Here is a 22,398-nt window from a genome sequence, read left to right as displayed (position 1 = left end):
ATGTAGGTACAGATAAATTAGAAAAAAGAGCTTGCTTGTAAAGGTGGTGTATTGTATCGTTGGGCTACTGCGGGGTAAGAGGGGAGTTTGTAATTTGTAATCAATATAAGTCTTCACGTCTGTCAAGGGAGAAATTGCTTCAAACCTTTACCACACCAATAAATGTATACATAGATGTAATAAAACAATAAACCACAATGGAGGAACATGTTCATAAATTGAATAAAACAAATATTGTAATAACAAATAATTTAATATCTTAAATATAATAAAATTTTGGCTAAGAATTTAGGGTATGTTGTTATTATGACTAGGTACATATCATATCAGTTATAATAATTATATAAATATGTAATTACAAGTTCTCAAACTTTATAAAATATTAAACCCACTTTTTAGAACAATAATGTTTGTTACCCACCACAATATTTAAAAAAAAATATTTTGGATAAAGTAATGCTACTCCTAGCAGTCAGCAAAAAATTTTGCCGTTATCCTAGAACATAATATATTTATTACATTTCAAGTATCTTTTTGAAGAGTCACCTTTGTCTTATTTAGAATAACCAATAAATAAACCACTTACTAGATCGATATCTCCGGGCTTTTTGTATGAAACAAATTGGTCCTAAAAAACCATAGATATGCCAATATATAGACAGTTAAATTTTCATTCGGAGCCTACTTATTATACTATACACCAATGAAAAACTCTGAAAGTTAATTCCATAGACTTTCAGAGTTTTTCATTGGTGGATACAGTTAGGCAATCATATGACGTCACAATATTTCGGTTGCAATTTTCGATGGGAGTTATATCCCCTTGGAATAACCCAAGAGGTGATGGTTGTCACCTTTGTAGGTTTTGATCAGGAATGTCTAAATGGGCGAGATAATGCATTCTGGAAGGTATCCATAACCAGTGGAGAATAGTTCGCTGGATTGAGTTGAGTAATCAAAAAACCTTAATATCTTTCCAAGGCAGAAAAAAGATAATAGGGTTATTCCACCCAACGAAATTTAAAAACCTTTTCGCAACCTCTGTATTATAATAAACCCTTCCATGCCTCCTTTTTTCTAATCACTGGTGGCCGATGGTTAAAATATTTGGGGGGTTCTCCAGAGTAAAACTTTTAGTCAGACAATAAATTCAATATTAGGTACACACCTATTTATAAAGAAGTTCCTTTCTCCGCTCCTTTTGTTTGACGAAGACCTATATGACCCTCTTGTTGAGATATATGCATAATATGAATTAAAAAACTTTTCTATGCTTAACACTGATAGAGTGTCTAGTCTGTCCTGGCTCATGGTGTTAACATTGAAAAATATCTATCACTCTCAACCGAGGTCATTGGAATGGTGCACTCAAGTTTTAGTAAGAATATCTAACGCTCTCAACCAAGGTCATTGGAATGGTGCACTCAAGTTTTAGTAACAATATCTATCGCTCTCAACCGAGGTCATTGGAATGGTGCACTCAAGTTTTAGTAACAATATCTATCGCTCTCAACCGAGGTCATTGGAATGGTGCACACAAGTTTTAGTAACTTCGTAGTCTTAGAAAAGTCTTCTAATAAAACAGAATTATAAAAAAGTTGTGAAATTTACAAAGCGCCACCAGCGTTTGCAAAATCATTGCTGTGTTGCAGTAATGAGTTCACCTTTTAACCAAACTTTATTTAAAAAGTCATATGTTCTCAGCGTCACACTGAAATCACATTCTGGGAAATTTGATCTGTACGAGAGTCATAATCTTCCTGGCTCCAGGCAATGGAACCCTTGTTTGAAAACCAAACCCATTTAAAAAAATTTTCTACAGCAAAAAAAACCATGCCCAGAGAGATTTTTGGATATATAAAATGAATATATAACTTTGAATTTGGATATATAACTGAAAACATTTTATTGTGAAAATTCATCAAAATTTAAAAAAAAAAGTGACTGCTGTATCTTTAGTAGTGCTATCGACAGGTGGTATCCAACATTATCTCCACTAGTAACAGGATAAAATAGAACAATGACAAAACAGAACAATGGCAAAAATAGAACATGATATTAAAATAGGTTAGGTTAGGTGAGATATCTTTTTGTTTTCACTTATGACAGTGTTCTGTTTTATCAAGGAACCATCTCCACTACATCCAGCACTTCCCAATTATAATTCAATATGTCTAATGTGGCTGTCTGCCGATGCGGGTGTAGGTTCAGGCTGGGGATCCTGGTGGCCGGGGTGGGACTTGGAGTAGGTGAGGTCGTCACTGAGGAACCACTGGCGGTACACTTCCTCAGGGTTGAGCATCCAGTGTTTGTGAAAGGACACGGGGCGGTGGGGGGCCAAATACTCCAAGGGGTAGTCCATGGGACGGCCCTGTCAATTCAAATAGAAGATAATATATAATAATTATAACAATGATACATAATATGTATTTTTTATTTACTAAACACTCAGAAGGCTTTTGGAGATTCTGCCATCATAAGCGAAAAGGCAATTAGGATTTTGCAATGGTCACATTCTGATATGCAAGACCTTTCACCTAATATAATAAAAGTAGTGCAACAGAGTGTGAACCTTGCAAATTTATAGCTGCCTTTTGCTTATGATGGCTGTATTACAGGTAGTACAACTTTAACATTAGAAATAATTTTGAACACGTGAAAGAAATAATAAAAATAAAAATATGAGAATTTTTATAAATATGTACATTGGTCAGGGTATCTAGCACGGTAGATCGATAAAGGATTTATCGAAAATATCAGTAACTTGTCATCGTTCCCGAGCATGACGCAGATCGCCAACGAACAAACAACGATTAACAACAATTAAGTGGTTTTAATTTATTCGACATGAACTGTAGTTTTTGCGTTAGCGATCTGCAGTTGTGCTCGGGAATGATGATAAGTTATCGAAATGATCGTATAGTATCGATGAATGAGCAATGTAGTTGCGCTTAGGTAAGCTACCGTAGAAAACTGTATTTGTTGTATTGTTTTTGTGGGAAAGCTTACGTTTATGAGTTGCAGGAGTTCGGAACCGTCAAAGTTGGAGTTTAGTATTTTATAAAAAAGTTAAATCGTTTATTACTTATTGAATTTAAGAGTATAATTTATTTAATCTTGGGGCATATTTAATATAAAACGTCAATTTCACTTTTTTTTTTTGTTATTTCAACCAAATTGCGCTTGATGACACAATACTCAAAAATAAAGTCAGAATCTTAACTGACGTAAGTGAAGAAGACGTGCACAAAGTTGTATACGGGGAGCGGCTCCGGCGTATTGGATGGACTTACGGTCGAATTAGCCCTGTCAGGCCTAGAAAATGGATCTTTCCGAGGGGTATATTTTAATTAATTTTGATGAAAATGTTGCTAAAATCTCACATGTTTTAGACTGAATACCCCATAAAGTTATCATCTAGAAGAATAAATTCTGGTGCTTACCACTAATGTTATATTGCAAAAAATTTTCAAATCGTTTTTCGTAAAATATTTGATTAGTGAGTACTGTTTTTACTAATTTTATGTGTGTTAATTTGTCAGAATTAATTAAAATTTGAGCCTTGGGCAAACCTTCCTTAAAGGTGTCTCCTTTTAATTTGACTGTACATTTATTTCCAGAATCAAAAAGTGTGTATTACTATTAAATAGAGCAGTATATTAAAATATAACTAGCTGTTGGAAATAACAGCTATTTGATATCGAAAAAACAGTAGAGATAGTCGTAGCCCACGTGACCCTTTAGTTAGCGCTCGCCTCGTCAGTTAGGTTACCTGATGGAAGAGAGGCGAGTGCGCCAGCGGTACCCCAAGGCGTGACAGACACACGCCGAGCCACATGTCGTCGGGGGCGGTGGGCGCGGGGCAGGCACAGGCAGCCAGCGGGGCCAGCAGGTCGGCGCTCAGCACCAGCGACCCGCCGCCTGTCAGGTAATCATAGCCCACGCGGCCCTTCCATACGTGAAAGCCGTAGCGCTCACCCAGGGCGAGCTGGCGATGGCCGTAGCAGGACAGGAGCTCCGTTAGTCGGGCCACGCTGCAAATTAACAAAATAAAATGCTCTACATTTTTAAGACCTGCTGCATTTTTTAAAAATTACGGCATTATACAAATACAATTTGGCCGAAATTTATTTATTTAATTGTATATTATATAGTGTTTTATTTCACCATCAAAACAAGTGGCAGATGACTGTCTACATAAAATTTCTTAAAACCCCCACATTTCCTTTTCCCACCCCTTAACCTGTTGAAGGCCAGAGCATAAAACCGAAAAAATTTTTTGGCCTTTAGAGATTATTATTCATAATAATCAAAAGTGGAATTTATCTATTATTCATAGGAATCTAAAGTTTTATTAGCCCAAGCGATGTCGATTTTGTTTTTCATACATTTTTCGTAGCATTAAGGTCAAAATCGCATCACAAATTATTCTAAAAAGGAAAATATTAAAATGCTTGCATGTTCTCCAGAGACCCATCGGCATTCCACTGGTTAAAGCAGAATTTAAATTCTTCTTGATGAAATTTTGCACACTTGATGTTCAAAATAACAGGAAAATGACTGTTTACCAATAGACCTGATCAAAAGGGAAAGGGAAACAAACCAATCTGACAGGAGCGGGGAGGGGGCGTGGCCTTTTTCCTTTCAGTGATTTGTCAATAAATAAATCTGACAAAACACAGGCAACTCCCATTGTACTATCTCTATATTTAGACTTTGAAAATAAAATAATTAGTCCTTTTTACAATAGCACGCAAATTGTTGACTGCGTAAAAACCTTTACGGCAAATTCCAAATCGGGTAAACAAAAGTTTGGCTTGTTTACAAAATCGAATATATTTTTACAGTAAAATTATCTAGCAACAAGTTTGTAGTATACATATTGATATGTGTATTAAATATTACACATAAATTATATAAATTAATCTATATGAGCACTTTGCTGAATTCTACACATTATAATAGTAACGTAGTTAATGCAGTTTTAGTGATTTGTCTTATAATGTTATTTTAGTTTCTATTTTATTTTACATTATTGTTATGTTTTAAAAATATTATTTAACATATTAAGTTTATCAGTTTTACATTACTGTATGCTTTAAAAATAATTTGTATAATTTTTGATAGCTTATTATACATATTGTGTTCTTATAATCTAGCTGGGTGTATAATTAAATAAAATAAAACACCTCGTAATTTACCTGAGAATTGTGTCATCGTCAGCAATGACGAGCCACTTCAATGCCTTATCGTGCAAGTGCAACGCCGTGGAAAAATAGTTAATAATGGCCAAGGTTTTGGCGCAGTGGCCTCTGTCCACGTTGGGGACACCCAGCTCAATGGACGGAATATTACTGTCTTGAAATATTACAATTTGTTAGTAGAATAAGAATACACGACTTATTAGACAAATTAATACTTTTACAATATTTGATGCCTTCACCATAAATAAAACCAATTTAAAATACTTCGCTCACCATTTTTAGCAGAGGTTTTAGGTTGGTATGTTTATTTGCAATGATTTATCTGAAGTGTTAAGGAAAAGAAAATTTCTTGAAACATAGGTACTTAAATATATAATATTTCTTGAAATATATTTAAATATATAATATTTCTTGAAATATATTTAAATACATAATATATCTTGAAATATATAATATTTTTTTATTTAATATATCTTGAAAAATATTAAAATAATTAAAATTTCTTGAAAATTGTTCGTAAAATTGTTGAATTCTGTCTCATGCTTAATATGAAAAAAAATTAAAATAACACTTGGTTTCAACTTAATTACTACGAGAAACAAATATTTATTTATGTCGAGGGAGATGGTAAAAGATGCATTAAAGTTCCATTGTTTTCTCAATCAATGTAAAGTTTGAAGGTTAGGAAATTCGCATAAATTATTAAAATAACCCAAGCTAACAACCTTAAAAACTATTTTGTGAATGTTTAACATCACTCCCGACTTAAGTAGTTGTTTACATCAGTAATTAAGTTGAAATCAAGTGTTATTTTTTTATAAATTGCGTGCATGAGGCGGAATTTCAAAACTTTACTAAAAATATTTATATATTGAATCTTTTAGTTTAAATAAAAACATAAATTTTTGCAACAATCGTATGAATTCAATTTTACAAACAAGTATAATTTACAAATAATCATACAAGATTTTTGATAAAACCCTTGCAAAGAAAAGAATTACAAAATGGACAGCACTAAAATATGTAAACACAAACTGAAAATAAATTAAGTAAGTACTCTAAAATAATTATTTTCTAATGAATATTATGTAAGTATTTATTATAAATAAAGCATGGTTCTTACCATTCTTGTCACTAAAGAACAGCATATGAACAGGGAATTTGCCCCAGGTTTTTTTTACCACTTGAACTCTGGTATTGTGAAATTTGTGATATGTTTTGACTGCGAAAAATAATGAATCCAATTGTACTGAATTACCCTGAAAAAATAAAGAAAGCATTATGTTATGTACTAAAATAATTAATCAAGATTGTGTACCATAAAATCAAATCCTAAACCTCCTAACAATCCGTCACCTCCGTGCTTAAGTTGAGAAACTCCAATTTTTGAAAAATTGAAATTTAAAAAAATATATTATTTGATGATACGCACTACAGCAAATCAGCAAAATCCTATCTCCAGCAGTTGCGGAGATCAAACTTCTCAAATTTGCGAACCTTAATAACTATATTATACATTCGAGTGTATTATGCCGAGGTTGCAAAACGTCTTGAGTGATCGCACGCCATAATATGTCAATTTATACTCGCAGAATTCGTGCATTTAGGACTTTTTATAAATCGCAAAAATATAGGATAAACCGTAAAATATAGCTGAATTTATTGGCTATTTAGCACTAACTAACTAACTAACTAACCATCACGCCGTTTCCCTGCAGGGGTAGGCAGAGAGGACGGACCGCCAAACAACTCGGTCTTGGCACACACTCCTTGCCTCATTCACATTCATACACCGTCTCATACATACTCTTCTATTATTCTGACTCTTGACATGGCCCGACTCGAGTATCTGATTCACTTGATCGTGCCATGTCTTCCTCGGGCGTCCCCGACTTCTGCTACCATTCACATTTGCATCATATATCCTCCTTACACTCCTATCTTCGCTCATTCGCTCTACATGCCCAAACCATCTAAGCGTCCCTTTCTTAATCTTACTCATTACGCTTACATCAGCTTTGCACTCTTTGCGGATCTCCACATTCCTCACACGATCAAATAGCACTATAATCCGTTTATATATCTCAATTTGAAATTCCACTCATATTCCAGTTATTGACCAAGCGCTCGAGTGGCTAAGAGTCATTCGAATCAACTCATGGTAAATTATTTTCGATAAAATAAACCTCAAACGACTTTCAAATCTGACATGTAAAAAAACCATACTTTTTTTGCTCTCCTAAAAGTTGATGTTTTGCATATTCAACTGCATGGAGGTGACAAATTGTTCCAAGAAAGTGATGTATTGGACTCAAGACAAACCTACAGGATTCAATTTCTAAAATTTATTTACAAGCGTCCAAACATTTCAAATCCTTCTAGCCATAGATGGCATTTGTGTATATGTATGTGTATACCCAATTGCCAATACAGATTGAACACAACACATATTAATTTTACTGTCCCTAAAACGTACAATTCACCACTCACAAATTTTGAAGAGACCATGTTGCATCAAAATGTTTCTTTTAAAAATATATCAAATCTTGGCTAAAATTCACTGAAATCGATATACTTTTCTTATAAATCTTGGCAGTCACCATCTATATAGCATTTACTCCTACACAGAATTTTACCTTCTTATCTTTTTAAATTTTATCTCGCTAATAACTTCATTTCATATAATTTTTCTTAGAAACTAAGACTTTATGTCATACTTAAAATGTAATGTTTAAATATAAAGCAGTACGGGTTTTGCCTTTGTGAGATTATTTTGTTAATGCTTATGATTTTATATTTCCTGGTATTTTATAACTGTTCCAATGTAACAAAAATTTTCAATGTCAAAATAATACTAAAACAGAGTGCAATGACGCCAAGAAGTGGCAATATTAATTATACCTTTGTCTATGGTATCTACATGTTTTTATTTATTTATTTTTTATTATTATAGAGCGGAGAAGGTATTCATATAGTTCCCGTGAGCACTCAGGCCATAGACCCAGATGTGCTATCTCCCATGTTACCTTTCTCCTTTAACAGTCACCCGGTCCCTTTTATAAAGTTGACAAGGGTTGTTACTCGATATGAGGCTATGTCTTCTGGTTCTACAGTGTGTCTTCCCAGGTCTCATCTCTCTTCTCCAATCCCCCTTCGTTCCCTGAAGACCCCACGAGGGAAGACGGCCTCATCTCTCCTCTCCACTCCTCCTTGGTTCCAGAAGGCCTGATGGGGGAAGAGTCAAGTCCCCTTTGGTTCCCTGAAGGCCCCACGATGGAAGAGGTAACTCCCCCCTTGGTTCCCTGAAGGCACCATAAGGGAAAAAGCCTAATCTAATGGTATCTACATACTACCCATAAATGTATTGTTTATGGCCAAGAGTCAGATTCCATAGATCTTTTTCATCAATTTAACTATTAATACTTACACAAGGGCCGTATGATTTAGGGTAGGTTGCACAAGTTTGAGAGGAAACCACGCAGAACTCTTTCCGATGGGTGAGGCGCACTTCGGGCCCTTCCTCCAAAATGAACTTAGCCAACTCGTAAGCCGGGTCAATGGAGAACTCGGAGAATTTTGTCTTGTCATAGGTCTTGAGGACTTTATTGACACTGTCTTCACATGCAAAACGAGAAATTATTGTGATTAGTAAAAAAATTCCGAAAGATGAAGAAAATAATCTATAGATAATAGAAACAAAGGAAGATATGACTTGGAAGCGTGCCGACTGTCACCGAGCTACAACCCAACTGCACGGACTATCAAAGCAATGTAAGTTATGCGTTTCGTGTGTAGGTAGAAACAAAGGCGGGACGCTGCTGTGCGCAGATGCGACTTGTAGTAGAGTGGGTGAACGATGATGGATAAGCTTTCAAAATATTTTCAATTATTGTGTTTCTTCAAAGTTTTTGTTTTTTATTTAATTAATATGGGAAACCTATGTAAAGTGATGCTCAAAGCTTTGGAATTCATGGATAATTCCCAATATTAGGACGAGTTGCGGCCAGTTAAAATTGTGTTGACAGAAAGAAGTATTCGATGCAGGTTTTAATTTTTAACATTTTTTCTTAATTATAAATGCTCAAATGAGAATTTAGTTACTATATTATCAGGATACATAATATAATTTGTAAAAGATTATTGTTCAGCGATTCAGGAGTAAATGATGCGCTCATACAAACAGTAAGAATCAGTGAAATAGTAGTACTTACTTACATTTTTAAATGAATATTTATTAAAGACCGTGGAGTTAAATACACCTGTGTATACAAAGCAATGAGACCGGTAGAGTTGCGTTTGATGTGGCAATACTGGAGACTTCTAGATTGGTGGGGGGGGCGAAGCAGGCCAACATCTGATGTAGCTTCAGTGCAAGTTTGGACTTGCTAGAGTGACTTGGTAGTTTGTGGCAATTGTTTCCATGAACCAGTTATTTCTAGTGCGTCTGAAAATTTGTGACAACAATTTCGAACAATGGCGCGCTATAAAGTTTTGTTTTAGACCTAGGGCACCTTGCAAAAGAAACGTTAAAAAAAAGCTACCAATCTCATTTCTTTATTAACACATTTCCATGTAAATGAAAGTATTACTAACTGCAATAAATTTGAATTACTATTCTTTCCAAGTAAGACTCACGTGCGTATTAGGCCCATGCTCATTGCGAACCCCGAGCCGAAATTTGGGTACGTAAGTTCGTTCTCCATCAGGGCAAAATGGTGGATTATGGTCGGCTCCACGTCCTTCAAACCGTGGCCGAGGAAATGTTCCTAAAGGAAAAAAAATTAACATTTATTAATTATAATAGCCTAAAACAAAAACTGTTTTCGTATAGCTGGATCGCAAGCAAAGGTTTGCAGATGTACGTCTCTTGCTTTGCGCAGAAAGGGCTTGATAAATTAGTAGTTTTCCACTGTTAGTTGGTGGCTTGCCATACCGCACCACGCTTCATTCCAGACGATGCGAAGCTAGGGAACAATCTTTTGTTTTTTTGTCAAACTACAGTGGCATTTTTCTAAAATCCATTTAGGTAATACATATCATAATATAAACAATTTAGTCGATTTTGGGGTACAACTTTTTTTATAATTTGAGTTTTCAAGTAAATCAAGTACGAAGTTGGAATATTAGCTGTTTATTATATTTTAAAACGCGTCCAAGCGTAGACAAGGCTCCAAAAGTTTTTTAATCTGAACATTTAACGATGAAAAAAATTTGAAAAGAAAATTGAAATGCTTTGAAATGAATAGTGGAAGTTTTTTTGGGTTCACTATTTGATATAGATTTACCAACTACTAGCTTGTACTGCCAGTTTCCGGACACCGTTTATAACAATGATTTTATCTTAAATCTTCTGTTAAGTTAATCTTCTTCTGGTATCCCCTCTTTTCAGACTGCAGTCCACAAAAACCCAGTCTTTTTTATACCGATAGGGTGAAGAGTTATCGTTTTTACCGTCAGTGATGAAAGCATCGCTAATGTGCACTCTGGCGGTAAAACGGTGAACCGGGCGTTAATGAAGTTCTCCTTTTTGCCGATATTTTGCAGAAACATACACACATCCAAAACGATATGCTACCTATAAGATGAAACCTACTTCGTTGTGATCATATTCGCTGAGCACGTCGTGGAGGAAGTTGAGGCGGAACTCGGTGTGATCCTCGCAGAAGACGACCCACTTGAAGTCCTGCCAGTGCTTGTCGTGCAGCTCGCGCAGTTGTGGCAACACGGTCCAGGAGCCGGGAGCAGTGCTGATGATGACGGTCGGGAAACCCTGCCAATGAGAGGGGATGCTTTTTATTCTGTTTATAAAATGTAATAGAAATTCGGAAAGTGTGATGGAAATCAAAAATATATCACTAGACCAAAAGAATTATCGTGATTTATTTTTGAGTTATTATGCCATGTTGCGCAACCTCCTTCTTTAGCCAACGTTTCGGGCAGCGTTATAGGGTCACCCATCATTCCATATCTGCCCTGATGTTAGACACGATAGACTCTGTTCGAAACGTTAATACTCCGAGAATAAATCAATTACATCTTCAAAGTATTTCACAATTTTTTTTTACTGACACTACAGAGTAGTGATGGACACATCAATCAAATGATAAAAAAAAGTGCCCTCCACCCCTCTTCAAACCAAAAATTAATAAAAAGATTTTCCGTTCTGGGGCAGTGATTATCCGTTCATTACTAAATAAAAATAAAATGATTTGAAAACTACTAATACGGGCCGTGCTTTTTGGTAGTCAATAAAGGAGATGAATATAGCTCATGTAATGCAAAAGAACCACATAAAGGGTTTTCCAATAAGAGGTGTTATTTTGAATAGCCCGCTATTTCGGTAGATGTTACTTTTGAAGCTGTTATTTTTTGACATTTGACAAGTAGAAACTACGCCATTAATAAACATGGAACGATACACGCTTCAACAACGCATTGAAATTATTAAAATTCACTTGAGTGAATCAAATGCAAATCATCTTGAGTGATGAGGCCCATTTCCACCTCGGTGGCTTCGTCAACAAGCAAAATTGTCGCATCTGGGGCTGGGAAAACCCAAGAGTTATTGTTGAAAAGCCTCTCTATCTTCAACGTGTGACTGTTTGGTGCGGTTTATGGTCCGGCGGAGTCATTGGACCTTACTTTTTCGAAAATGAGGCTGGAGCAACAGTTACGGTGAATGGATTGCGCTATCGAGAGATGATTAATGATTTTTTATGGCCGGAATTGGATGGTATTGATCTGGACAACGTTTACTTTCAACAAGACGGCGCTACGTGCCACACAAGCAACGAAACCATTGATCTTTTACGATTGAATATCAAAATAACACCTCTTATTGGAAAACCCTGTATGTAAAAATCGCAATTTGAGTTAAAAATTCAGAAATATCCGATATTCGCTTATTTATTTGTTGTGTAAAAAGACCACGACTGCTATTCACCTAACTTCACCGTTTTTGTTAGACAAAAAACATATTCACGTAGATCAACAAACACTGATTTTGTAATTATAAGTTTTATTATATATACATAGAATTTATAAATCGTCATTTAAAAACGAATAAAACACACTGTTTGGTTGGTAAGACTGAATCTGTCGATTCATCACAACCAGTCTACGTGAGTAATATATCTATGGTCTACCATATCCACACCAAGATTGCCAATTTGTGGAGAATTTTCCAAATTGTGGGAAATTTTAAGATTTTTCAACAATTGGTTTTGATTTACTATGGGGAAAATACGGGGATTCAGGGCATTTATTCACTATCCAATCATACTAAAAAAAAAAATTACAATAATTGTGAGAATGTACCATATTTTGTTTTCTTTCGCAGCAAATTTTCAAAAGAAAGAGAAAATCCGAAAATGACTAGATAATAAAAAATAAATGCTAAATTCAATAGAATTTGGTTTCATTTTTTAGGTAAAGGAACTTGTGGGGAATTTGAACATCTCTTCATCTCTTGTGGATATTTTAGAACATAATATGTATATATGTATTGGAAATTCTTGTCCAAATTCACATTGGAACTGACGAAAATGTTGTAATGCAGGTTTTTGAATACCGGTAAATTGTTTATCGGGTGCGGTCATGGATGTATTTTTGCACTTTGGATCAATACAATAACATAAGAGACGAGATGCTAACATTTTAAGGCGATGCAATACGTAGTAATGCAAAATCATGTGTTTTTGGTTTGAAAATTTGGTCACCTAGAAATGTTTCAGATGCGTTAATTAAATACTGCGAGTAGAATACATCCTGGCCTTTGAAATAATCGAGTATTTTTTAGATAAGTCTTTTTACAAGCCCAGAAAAAAATTATGTATAAGGCCTATGAAAACTGCTTTAAAGTTCAAAATCTCTTCTTACGAACCCATTTTCGGTTATGGTTTTATTGTATAATGTGGCGAATTAAGTTATTTATAAAATAATCGAAAAACATTTAAATATTTGTGTCTGAACATCCACAAAATAAAATAAAAGGCACTTTTTGGCCATGTTTTTTTCTTGCATAAATCAAAACAGATGGATGGTGCTAGGCGGGAATTTAAGCCTTATCGCCATCTACGTAAGGGTTGTTATTGATAGCGGCTCGATTCAAAATATTACACGACACAGTGCATCGCCTTAACTAGTGTTCTTCAATGTTAAAGCGGGTCTGCCATTCAAAATACAGCGCCGGTAAAAAAATACCGTAGACTTTTGAGAATGGTGACTGGTGACGTCACAGGTCACGTCCATAGATTTGGTGGGTTTTCGGAAGACCCGAAAAATTAAAACTTGATAATTATTTTAACTACTAAAACTAACAATAAAAAATATACTGGCATATAAGTTAGAATGTCATTATTGATATAAAATGGACTGGAGTTCCTTATTATAATAAATTTAATACATTTTAAATTGAAAATATATATTTTTAAATACATTTTTATAAAAATCTTTTACACTAATTACAAAAAAAAAAATTGTACAAAATCTAGAAGTTAACCACAGAATAATTAAAATGTACACCTCTATGAATTTGAGAAAAAATAATGAAACTTCCACAGACATAGGAATTAATAGACGAGAAGATAATGGCGAGGGGTAAAATCAACTGTTAAAGAACGAAGGGAGTGAAGCTGACTGTGATTCGTCAATAAATCAATCTGACAGTAAATAGGCATCTCGCATTATAATATCACCATTTACTTCTTAAAAGTAAAATCTGTTTTTGAATGAATAGACATTTTTACATGGGAGCGCAAATTACTCGCCACGTTATGAACAAATTTGCGAAGTCCAAATTCGGCAAAAAAATTCGGTTCTATTTTCAGAGTCGAATATTTCGTTTAAGTATTTAGTTAAGACACTTTTATAAATGTTCATAATTTACTTCCCAGCAACCAACCAGCTTTGTGTTTCGCGTCCAGACGTTTCTCGATGTGATAGTATATTATGTTTCTACAACTGATCCATATTATACGAAGTGAATATGCTTAAAATAAAGTAAAATAATGCTTATATATGGAATGTAATACGACAATTGGGTTTATTCTCTTTTTCACATCTATTTTTACAAGTTTTCATAGCACAAGTCAACATTTTGCCGTGTTATTTCGTAAAATGAACCGATGATGCCTCGACCATAGTTCGCACAAGAATGATGACGTCACGTTTTCAAATTTCACTTGAGGCCATACGCGAGCACAGCCGGCTCCAATGGAATCGGTATGGGGAGTGGGGATAATACGCTTTTAATCACTTAGGGCAGGTCTACTAATATTCATATGTCTATGTGAAACTTCGTAATTTATTCATTATTTTTTTTATATGGAAACGAAAAAAATGAAGAGACTAATGTTTAAATTGTTAAATAGATTTGTCTAGTAAAATAAGATTTTTTTTTTGAATTTGTTGTTTTAGATGAAAAATGTAAGGACGGGTTGTTTCGGAGAATTTGAACAATTCATCAAATTTCAACGTTCATTTTCAAGTTCTGTGAAAGATTTTTTCAAGTTCTGTTTTTATTTCAGTTTTGTCAAGCAACTAGCCTACAGTGATATAAAAACAGAAATTGAATAAGTCTTTCACAGAACCCGAAAATGAACGTTGAAATTTGATGAATTGTTCAAATTTTCCGAAACAACCCGTCCTAAGTTGAGTCATTTTAAAAACTTTTTTTATGTTTGCATTCAAAATTTAAATAATTCAAAAATTATATGTTTATTTCTAATAATAAAATTTGAAAGGGTATTTCATCACCTTTCTAAAACAGTTTTTAATTTTAGAAAACCTTTCTGAATTATTGCGTTTATTTGGATTTTATTGCAAAGCGGAAATACTCCGAGAATACAGAATGTGCCAGAGGCCTGAGAGATTGAATAATCTCAACACATGAGAAATTCAGATAAGTTTATTTGTTTACGCAATTGTGTACCTACTTTAGAAAAACACACAAAAAATATACGATATATTATAAATACATATTTTACCTCGGAAAATGCTGGCATCACAAAAAAATTATAGATGGCTATGAAAAATTATAGATTTTTTTTACAGTCGTCATTAAATGTATATGATTATTATGCTTTCATTACCTAGCAAACTGTGCTGTACACGCATGGCATTAAATGTGATTTAAATTTTACACAGTTGTGTAAAAATTAAAACACGTTTATTAGTAAGGGGGTCAGTGCACATGTAGAGTTTTGGGATTTAAAGCCAGATAAATAGATATTTTTTACACTCATTTCTGACGTTAATATATAGGCTGTCCGGGGGTAAAGTGTACAAACTGGTAGCTGGGAGGTGATTCTACACGATGGTAGAAGTAAAAACGGTAAAGAACTTTTTTCGATACAAAATTTTCCATACAAATTTGAATATTATTTTTCCATACAAATATATTTTTCCATACATATATATTTTTCCATAAAAAAATATTTTTTCCATCCAAAAATATATTTGGCCATAAAAGAATATTATTTTTTCTATTTAAACAATTCAACTTTTTTACCTGAAAACTTGAAATTTCGGAAAAAGTTATTTATTTAGTGCAAGAAGTTTGTGCATTTTCCCACCTTGTTTATTTGCGATTTTTTATTTATTTTTGCCATTAAATATTATTTATTATTACCTTCTCCAGGTTGTAGACCTGATCTTCAATGCTGTCCTGCAATCGTTCCGCCAGGCTCACGTGGTAGGGATGCTTCTGGGACATTATGACGTACAGCACCTCTTCATGCTCTAGAAAAAAAAATTACGCATTTACATTACATTTACATTTTCGGCTTTCTGTGGTGGTAGTAGGAGATTTTCAAACATTGTTGGGTTATTCGTAACCCGGGAATGTTTGTCTTTCTTTTAAAAAAAAAAAAAAAAAACATATCTAAGGCTGGACGCAGTGTTGCGTACCGTCGACTGACGACGTAGCGCTGACGAGCTGAACCAATGATCCTCGTACGCAGTGCGTAGCGAATTTCGTGTCACAGCTCTTCAATCATTCACTTTTTCCAGTCATTAAAGAAATCTTTGTTGGTATCTACATTGTAACCCATATCTTCTATCTTTATATGTATCTATTTATATAAAGGAGAGTGTCTGTGTCCTGTATCAGACGGGCAGACACCGGGCAGGCCGCGTGGATTTGATTTTTATACAAATCTACAGTTTTTTTCCGATAATGATGAAATTTGACACACTTATCCTTAAAAAAAAGAAGGTCACTGTCAACATAAGATTTCGTCAGTCAGTCAGTACGTAATAGAAAAGGATAGGCGGCTTATCAATTTTTTTCAACCAGCCCAGATTCTTTGATTCGGAGGCGAAGCTTAAAGCCAAATCACTATTTTGATTAATCTATATTACGAATTGGTGTACATTATGAATACAAAAAATATGCTTTTAGATAAATTGAAGGTTTTCCCATCGCTTCGCTTGAGTAGAATACAAATAAAATAATAAATTACTCAACAAAAAATATAAATTTAAACTACTAAAAAATATGTTTTTTCAATAGAAATGTATGAACGCGTAAAGGAAACAACTTTTAAAAAATACAGAATTATAGCTAAGATTATCTGTGACAGTTTCACTTGATTAATTTTTTTGCTTTCTTATAAAATTATTTGCAAAATAAATAAAAAACAGTTTTTTGCTTGAAATCGAACGTTTCTAGACTCCGTTTCTCAATGTCATGTGTATACCAAAAATATACACATATTTGGCTTGTAGCTTCCTCTTAAGGTCGGCTTGAGATATATTTACGTTCGTCAAAATGCTCGGTTTGGTTACGTCGTGGAATATTTTAATAAAGGTATTTAATTTGATTTAACTAACACATAATAATTTTGTCAACTGAAACAGAAAAAAATATTTTGGATTTTTTATGTTTTGTGCCTTCATGCTGTGTTGATCAAGTTCAGTGATATTTTGACTTTATATTTATTTTTCTGCAATTGTTTTAAATAGTCGTTTCCTGCATTATTTTTGTGTATAATTTCGTAAATATTTTATATATATATATGTATGTAAAAGCCTTAATAGGCGTGAAATAAATAAATAAATATTTAGTCTTAGTTAAAAATAAAATAGTTGTAATTTAAAAAAAAAATGTTAACAATATAACATATTATAAATATATTTTTTATTAAAAACCCCACAATATTATAACGTATTAGTCCAAATTATTATTGCTTTATGATAAACAGCAATAAAAAAGAATGTTGGTGGTGAAATCCATTGATATATTTTTTTATCAGGAAACAAGTGAATATGTACCTAAAAATAGTTATTTAAAAAAACCGTATTCGCAGATTTCACTGAAAATACGTAAGCTCTAGATAGCTGAACTACTGTGGGTAAATATTATTATCCCAAATTTCAAATCCGTACTAACGTAAAATTGAATGAGGGACAGTTTGGGAAGATTTGCTCTGAGGGGATGATGTATTATGCGGATATTGGAGTGTGGAAATGAAAGATGGTGAAATCAGTTCGAACGTGACCAAAATCAGTGACACTTCCGACCAGGGTGCGTATTTACAAAGCCTATTCCATTTCAGTAACAGTAACGATCGTAATTAGGTAGTGACCGGTCGGTGGCTGAGTTGACATCGCATTTGTAAAACTGAAACCCACCCAGGCGTAGTGTGTTCAATTCCTCGGCTGGCAAAGTACTCCATCACAACGCAAGCAACATTTTCCACAAGCTTCTATTTGTACAAAACCATTATTATCTTTTGTTTGTGCAAATTTAGAATTGCACTACACGGAGAAAAATGAGTATTGCTAATTTATTAAGAATCTCTTAAAATTATTGGTAATAGGGTTAAAAACAGGATTGCAGGCCGTTTTCTGATAAACTTTTAGTAAATTCCTAATATATCGGAACACGTGTTCATCCACCTGCATTTGCCTTGATAATATATAATGACGAAATGAGTAAATATTAGGATTTTTTCAGGTTCGGACACCGTAATAATATATTCGTATTTTGCTAAAAGTTTATTAGAAAAAATATTAATTTATTCGTTAAGGGCCTGCAATCCCGTTTTTAACCGGATTACCAAATATTTTAAGAGATTCTTAATAAATTAGCAATAACCATTTTTCTCCGTGTTTATAATATGCAGTCGCCCCCATTGCGATCATAATTATTTATCTTCCAATTTCATTAGTAAAATAAAGTCTATGGACTGAAGCTTGGTGTAAATGATTTTGCCAAACAAAACCTATTCTATTACAGTCGTCACCGTTACTATTACGTATTCTATTATATTCAGGCTTTAGGTTTGTGAAAAATATGGTTTTGCACAAACAAAAGCTTCTCCATTATGGCGCACATGCGCAAACCGCGAACCGAACTACGAACCGTGAGAAAGGAACGAACCAACCGCAAACGGCTCGCAAGTATATACGCGCCGTAAGAGTCGTCACCGTGACAGAAATGGCATAGGCTTTGTAAATATGCGATCGGGGCCACACGTCCATAATATGGAGATTCAATAATCTAAAGCGGTTTTAGATGTAGTTTGTTCAAATTTTCAGAGAAAGTACTTCGGGAAAGTTATTTGTTAAGTGGAAAAGAAATACTTACATTTTTCAACTACTACGACACCGGCGATTAAGAGTCGGCATTCCGAATTTCTACCGAACTATAACAAGTTTCCCTTGAACACTTTAAGTTTGCAAGTTCTTCAAAAAATATATGTTATTCTTTCAGATAATCTTCGTACATTTGTTATGTTAAAAAAGTAAATTCCCTCGATAGAAAAAAAATCGCGAAATATACTCCGAAAATTAATAGAAACAGGTTTGTTCTGTTATTCAACACATTACAGGTACGAAAAAATTCACAGTGTTTTTTTAAATGCTTCTCGAGACATTGACGAGTGATTTTAAATAATTAAATATTTTCACAGCAGCGCTTACGTCTGTTCATTCCAATCGTTTTGAATATTAGCGAGCTCTCTCTAACATTAGGATTTACATACAGTCTACAGTCCCTTTCAAACAATCGTCATTCGCCGCCCAGACGGCAAGCCTAATGGATGCCTAATGGACTTGCGCTTGTGCTTTCGGCACCTAAAATTGATTGTAAATAATATTTTATCGTTAATATTTGAATAATTTATTTTACTTGTATATAGCATGTTATCGGTTAAATAATATTCTTTTTCAAAAATGGGAAATAAATAACAAAAAATATATATAAAGTCACAAACATAGACATATGAATATTAGTAGACCTGCCCTAAGTGATTAAAAGCGTATTATCCCCACTCCCCATACCGGTTCCATTGGAGCCGGCTGTGCTCGCGTATGGCCTCAAGTGAAATTTGAAAACGTGACGTCATCATTCTTGTGCGAACTATGGTCGAGGCATCATCGGTTCATTTTACGAAATAACACGGCAAAATGTTGACTTGTACTATGAAAACTTGTAAAAATAGATGTGAAAAAGAGAATAAACCCAATTGTCGTATTACATTCCATATATAAGCATTATTTTACTTTATTTTAAGCATATTCACATCGTATAATATGAATCAGTTGTTACTATCACATCGAGAAACGTCTGGACGCGAAACACAAAGCTGGTTGGTTGCTGGGAAGTAAATTATGAACATTTATAAAAGTGTCTTAACTAAATACTTAAACGAAATATTCGACTCTGAAAATAGAACCGAATTTTTTTGCCGAATTTGGACTTCGCAAATTTGTTCATAACGTGGCGAGTAATTTGCGCTCCCATGTAAAAATGTCTATTCATTCAAAAGCAGATTTTACTTTTAAGAAGTAAATGGTGATATTATAATGCGAGATGCCTATTTACTGTCAGATTGATTTATTGACGAATCACAGTCAGCTTCACTCCCTTCGTTCTTCGACAGTTGATTTTACCCCTCGCCATTATCTTCTCGTCTATTAATTCCTATGTCTGTGGTCACAAATGTTGCAATCTGGACGGTAGTTTCTTGCTACTGAGGGCGTGCAAAACCCGTTTTACATAGTTCCCGTATATTTATTATTACTTTAATATAAATATATTACATAAAAATTTTTTTTACCTTGTTACCATACGTTTTTTACTCCAAATAAATACTTTTTCAAAAATTTTAAAACGAAATTTTTACTTGCAATCTTTCGGTTTCCGATTGCCAGTACCATGATATGGAATAGTAATAATAATAACATAGCATTTATATAGCGCAGTTTAGCGTCATTTCACTTCAAGTGCCATATAACAAACTTAAAAACAGTAATTTAGTATTGGTGGTCATGTTCTTAAAATAATGGAATGGCCTGCATTAGCGCAAAATTATGGGACGTTCTACCGTTATATATTCTAAAAGAGTACCACCAAAATCCTAGCTCCAATCTTTCGATGAGTATATTTTACGTCACGATTGATATTTTTCCCAACAAAAACAATTTTTTGTGAAGTTTCGATAAATATTATCTGTCGCTGTACCAATGCCAGTTCTTAAATAGCACCTGGAGTTTTTAATTGTAGGAATTAACTTTTACAGAAATATCTACTTGAAAACCAAATTTCTGAAAACGTGTAAAAGGGGCTATCGCATTAATTTTTCATAACAACGCATCGGGTAACTGATAATTCTAAAACTGTGGGGAGATTATTGCTTTAATGAATTACGCAGTTCTTTTTTATATTAATAATATATTTAATTAAAACTTAACTATCACGTATACTTTTATAAATTTTTTTTTTTACTTATATTTTTTTTTAAATAGCCAAAGCAAAAAAAAAACAACAAACAAACCTGAGTATTAGAAATTTTCGTTAAAGGACAATTCTGTATACATCCACAAACAAACCCAGTATTAGAAAGTATCGCTAAGGGACAACTCTGTATAAAAATTTATTAAACTTATTAACAGTAAAAATTATGTTTTTTTTAATTATTTTATAGTTACACATACTTTATTTATTTAAGAATGCGTCAATTTGAAGATATATTTAATGCATTTATAACTGGTAAAACCGAGTAAGTTCGCTTTGTATTGGCCGTTGAATTATAATGATATTTTTTTGCGTAATTTCACACAGGATTCCCTGAAGAAAATCACTTCCCTCAGAGCCTGTGTCATTTTTAAGGATGCTATGTCGAGGGTCTCTTTGAGAAAAAGAAGGAATAAAACTGGGTCTTTAAGAGATCCATATTTTAAAAAGGAGGAAATACAGAAGTTAGCAAATAATAACGAAGTTTCTGCTTCATATGAAAAAAAATATCTTCAGCTCAAACATTTTTAGTATAGGGTTTTCCAATAAGAGGTATTATTTTGAATAGACCGCTATTTCGGTAGATGGTACTTTTGAAGCTGTCATTTTTGTCATTTGACAAGTAGAAACTACGCCATTAATAAAAATGGAACGATACACGCTTCAACAACGCATTGAAAATATTAAAATTCACTTGAGTGAATCAAATGCAAATCATCTTGAGTGATGAGGCCCAATTGTCGCATCTGGGGCTCGGAAAACCCAAGAATTATTGTTGAAAAGCCTCTCTATCCTCAACGTGTGACTGTTTGGTGCGGTTTATGGTCCGGCGGAGTCATTGGACCTTACTTTTTCGAAAATGAGGCTGGAGCAACAGTTACGGTGAATGGATTGCGCTATCGAGAGATGATTAATGATTTTTTATGGCCGGAATTGGATGGTATTGATCTGGACAACGTTTACTTTCAACAAGACGGCGCCACGTGCCACACAAGCAACGAAAGCATTGATCTTTTACGATTGAATATCAAAATAACACCTCTTATAAGAAAACCCTGTAGTTATATTGACATTTAAATCTCTTTTAATGTTTATATTTTCAGTTAGTACTTCTTCACTTTTGGTGCTGCTTTTGCTTTTCTAGGTTGGACAAAAATGATGCAGTCGATGGAGGAGAAGAAAGACGCATCGTCGACATTTTCTTTTTGATTAACCAACTGCAATCCATATCTGATCATTCTCCTTTTGGTTGTGGATTTTGAAACCTTATTGTCTAGCCAGAGAAAAGAGTTGACCCAATGTCGAAAATATTGTTTGAATGTAAGATGTGTCGCGAAGAAATCATAATAAGTCATAAAATGAAATAAACTCCATTTCTGTGTGTTAGTTAAATAGCCCTTCAAACTGCACTGTCTGTTTTGATGTATCTAGGGTTCAAATCCTTTTGATAAA

The 22,398-nt window shown here is 33.8% G+C and overlaps 1 protein-coding gene across 1 annotated transcript in view; it reads right to left on the bottom strand.

Annotated features, from left to right (window-relative positions):
* Positions 1 to 297: 297 nt before the first annotated feature.
* LOC149421974 (beta-1,3-glucosyltransferase) overlaps positions 298 to 22,398 on the bottom strand; it is a 62,363-nt gene continuing 40,262 nt past the window's right edge. Inside the window, exons 3-10 of the mRNA XM_089634198.1 lie at positions 15,835 to 15,944; positions 10,798 to 10,974; positions 9,840 to 9,970; positions 8,632 to 8,815; positions 6,328 to 6,463; positions 5,202 to 5,358; positions 3,773 to 4,034; positions 298 to 2,371 (exon numbers count right to left, since the gene is read on the bottom strand). Coding sequence (XP_089490324.1) covers positions 2,159 to 2,371; positions 3,773 to 4,034; positions 5,202 to 5,358; positions 6,328 to 6,463; positions 8,632 to 8,815; positions 9,840 to 9,970; positions 10,798 to 10,974; positions 15,835 to 15,944 — 1,370 coding nt within the window. The 3' untranslated portion in view covers positions 298 to 2,158. The remainder of the gene's footprint in view (positions 2,372 to 3,772; positions 4,035 to 5,201; positions 5,359 to 6,327; positions 6,464 to 8,631; positions 8,816 to 9,839; positions 9,971 to 10,797; positions 10,975 to 15,834; positions 15,945 to 22,398) is intronic.

The sequence above is a fragment of the Hesperophylax consimilis genome, chromosome 8 (assembly GCF_061612785.1).
Source record: "Hesperophylax consimilis isolate HC1 chromosome 8, BYU_Hcon_1.0, whole genome shotgun sequence".
Classification (NCBI taxonomy): Eukaryota; Metazoa; Arthropoda; class Insecta; order Trichoptera; family Limnephilidae; genus Hesperophylax; species Hesperophylax consimilis.
The sequence above is the reverse complement of the archived record's forward strand: the minus strand, read 5'-3'. Positions and strand labels throughout refer to the sequence as shown.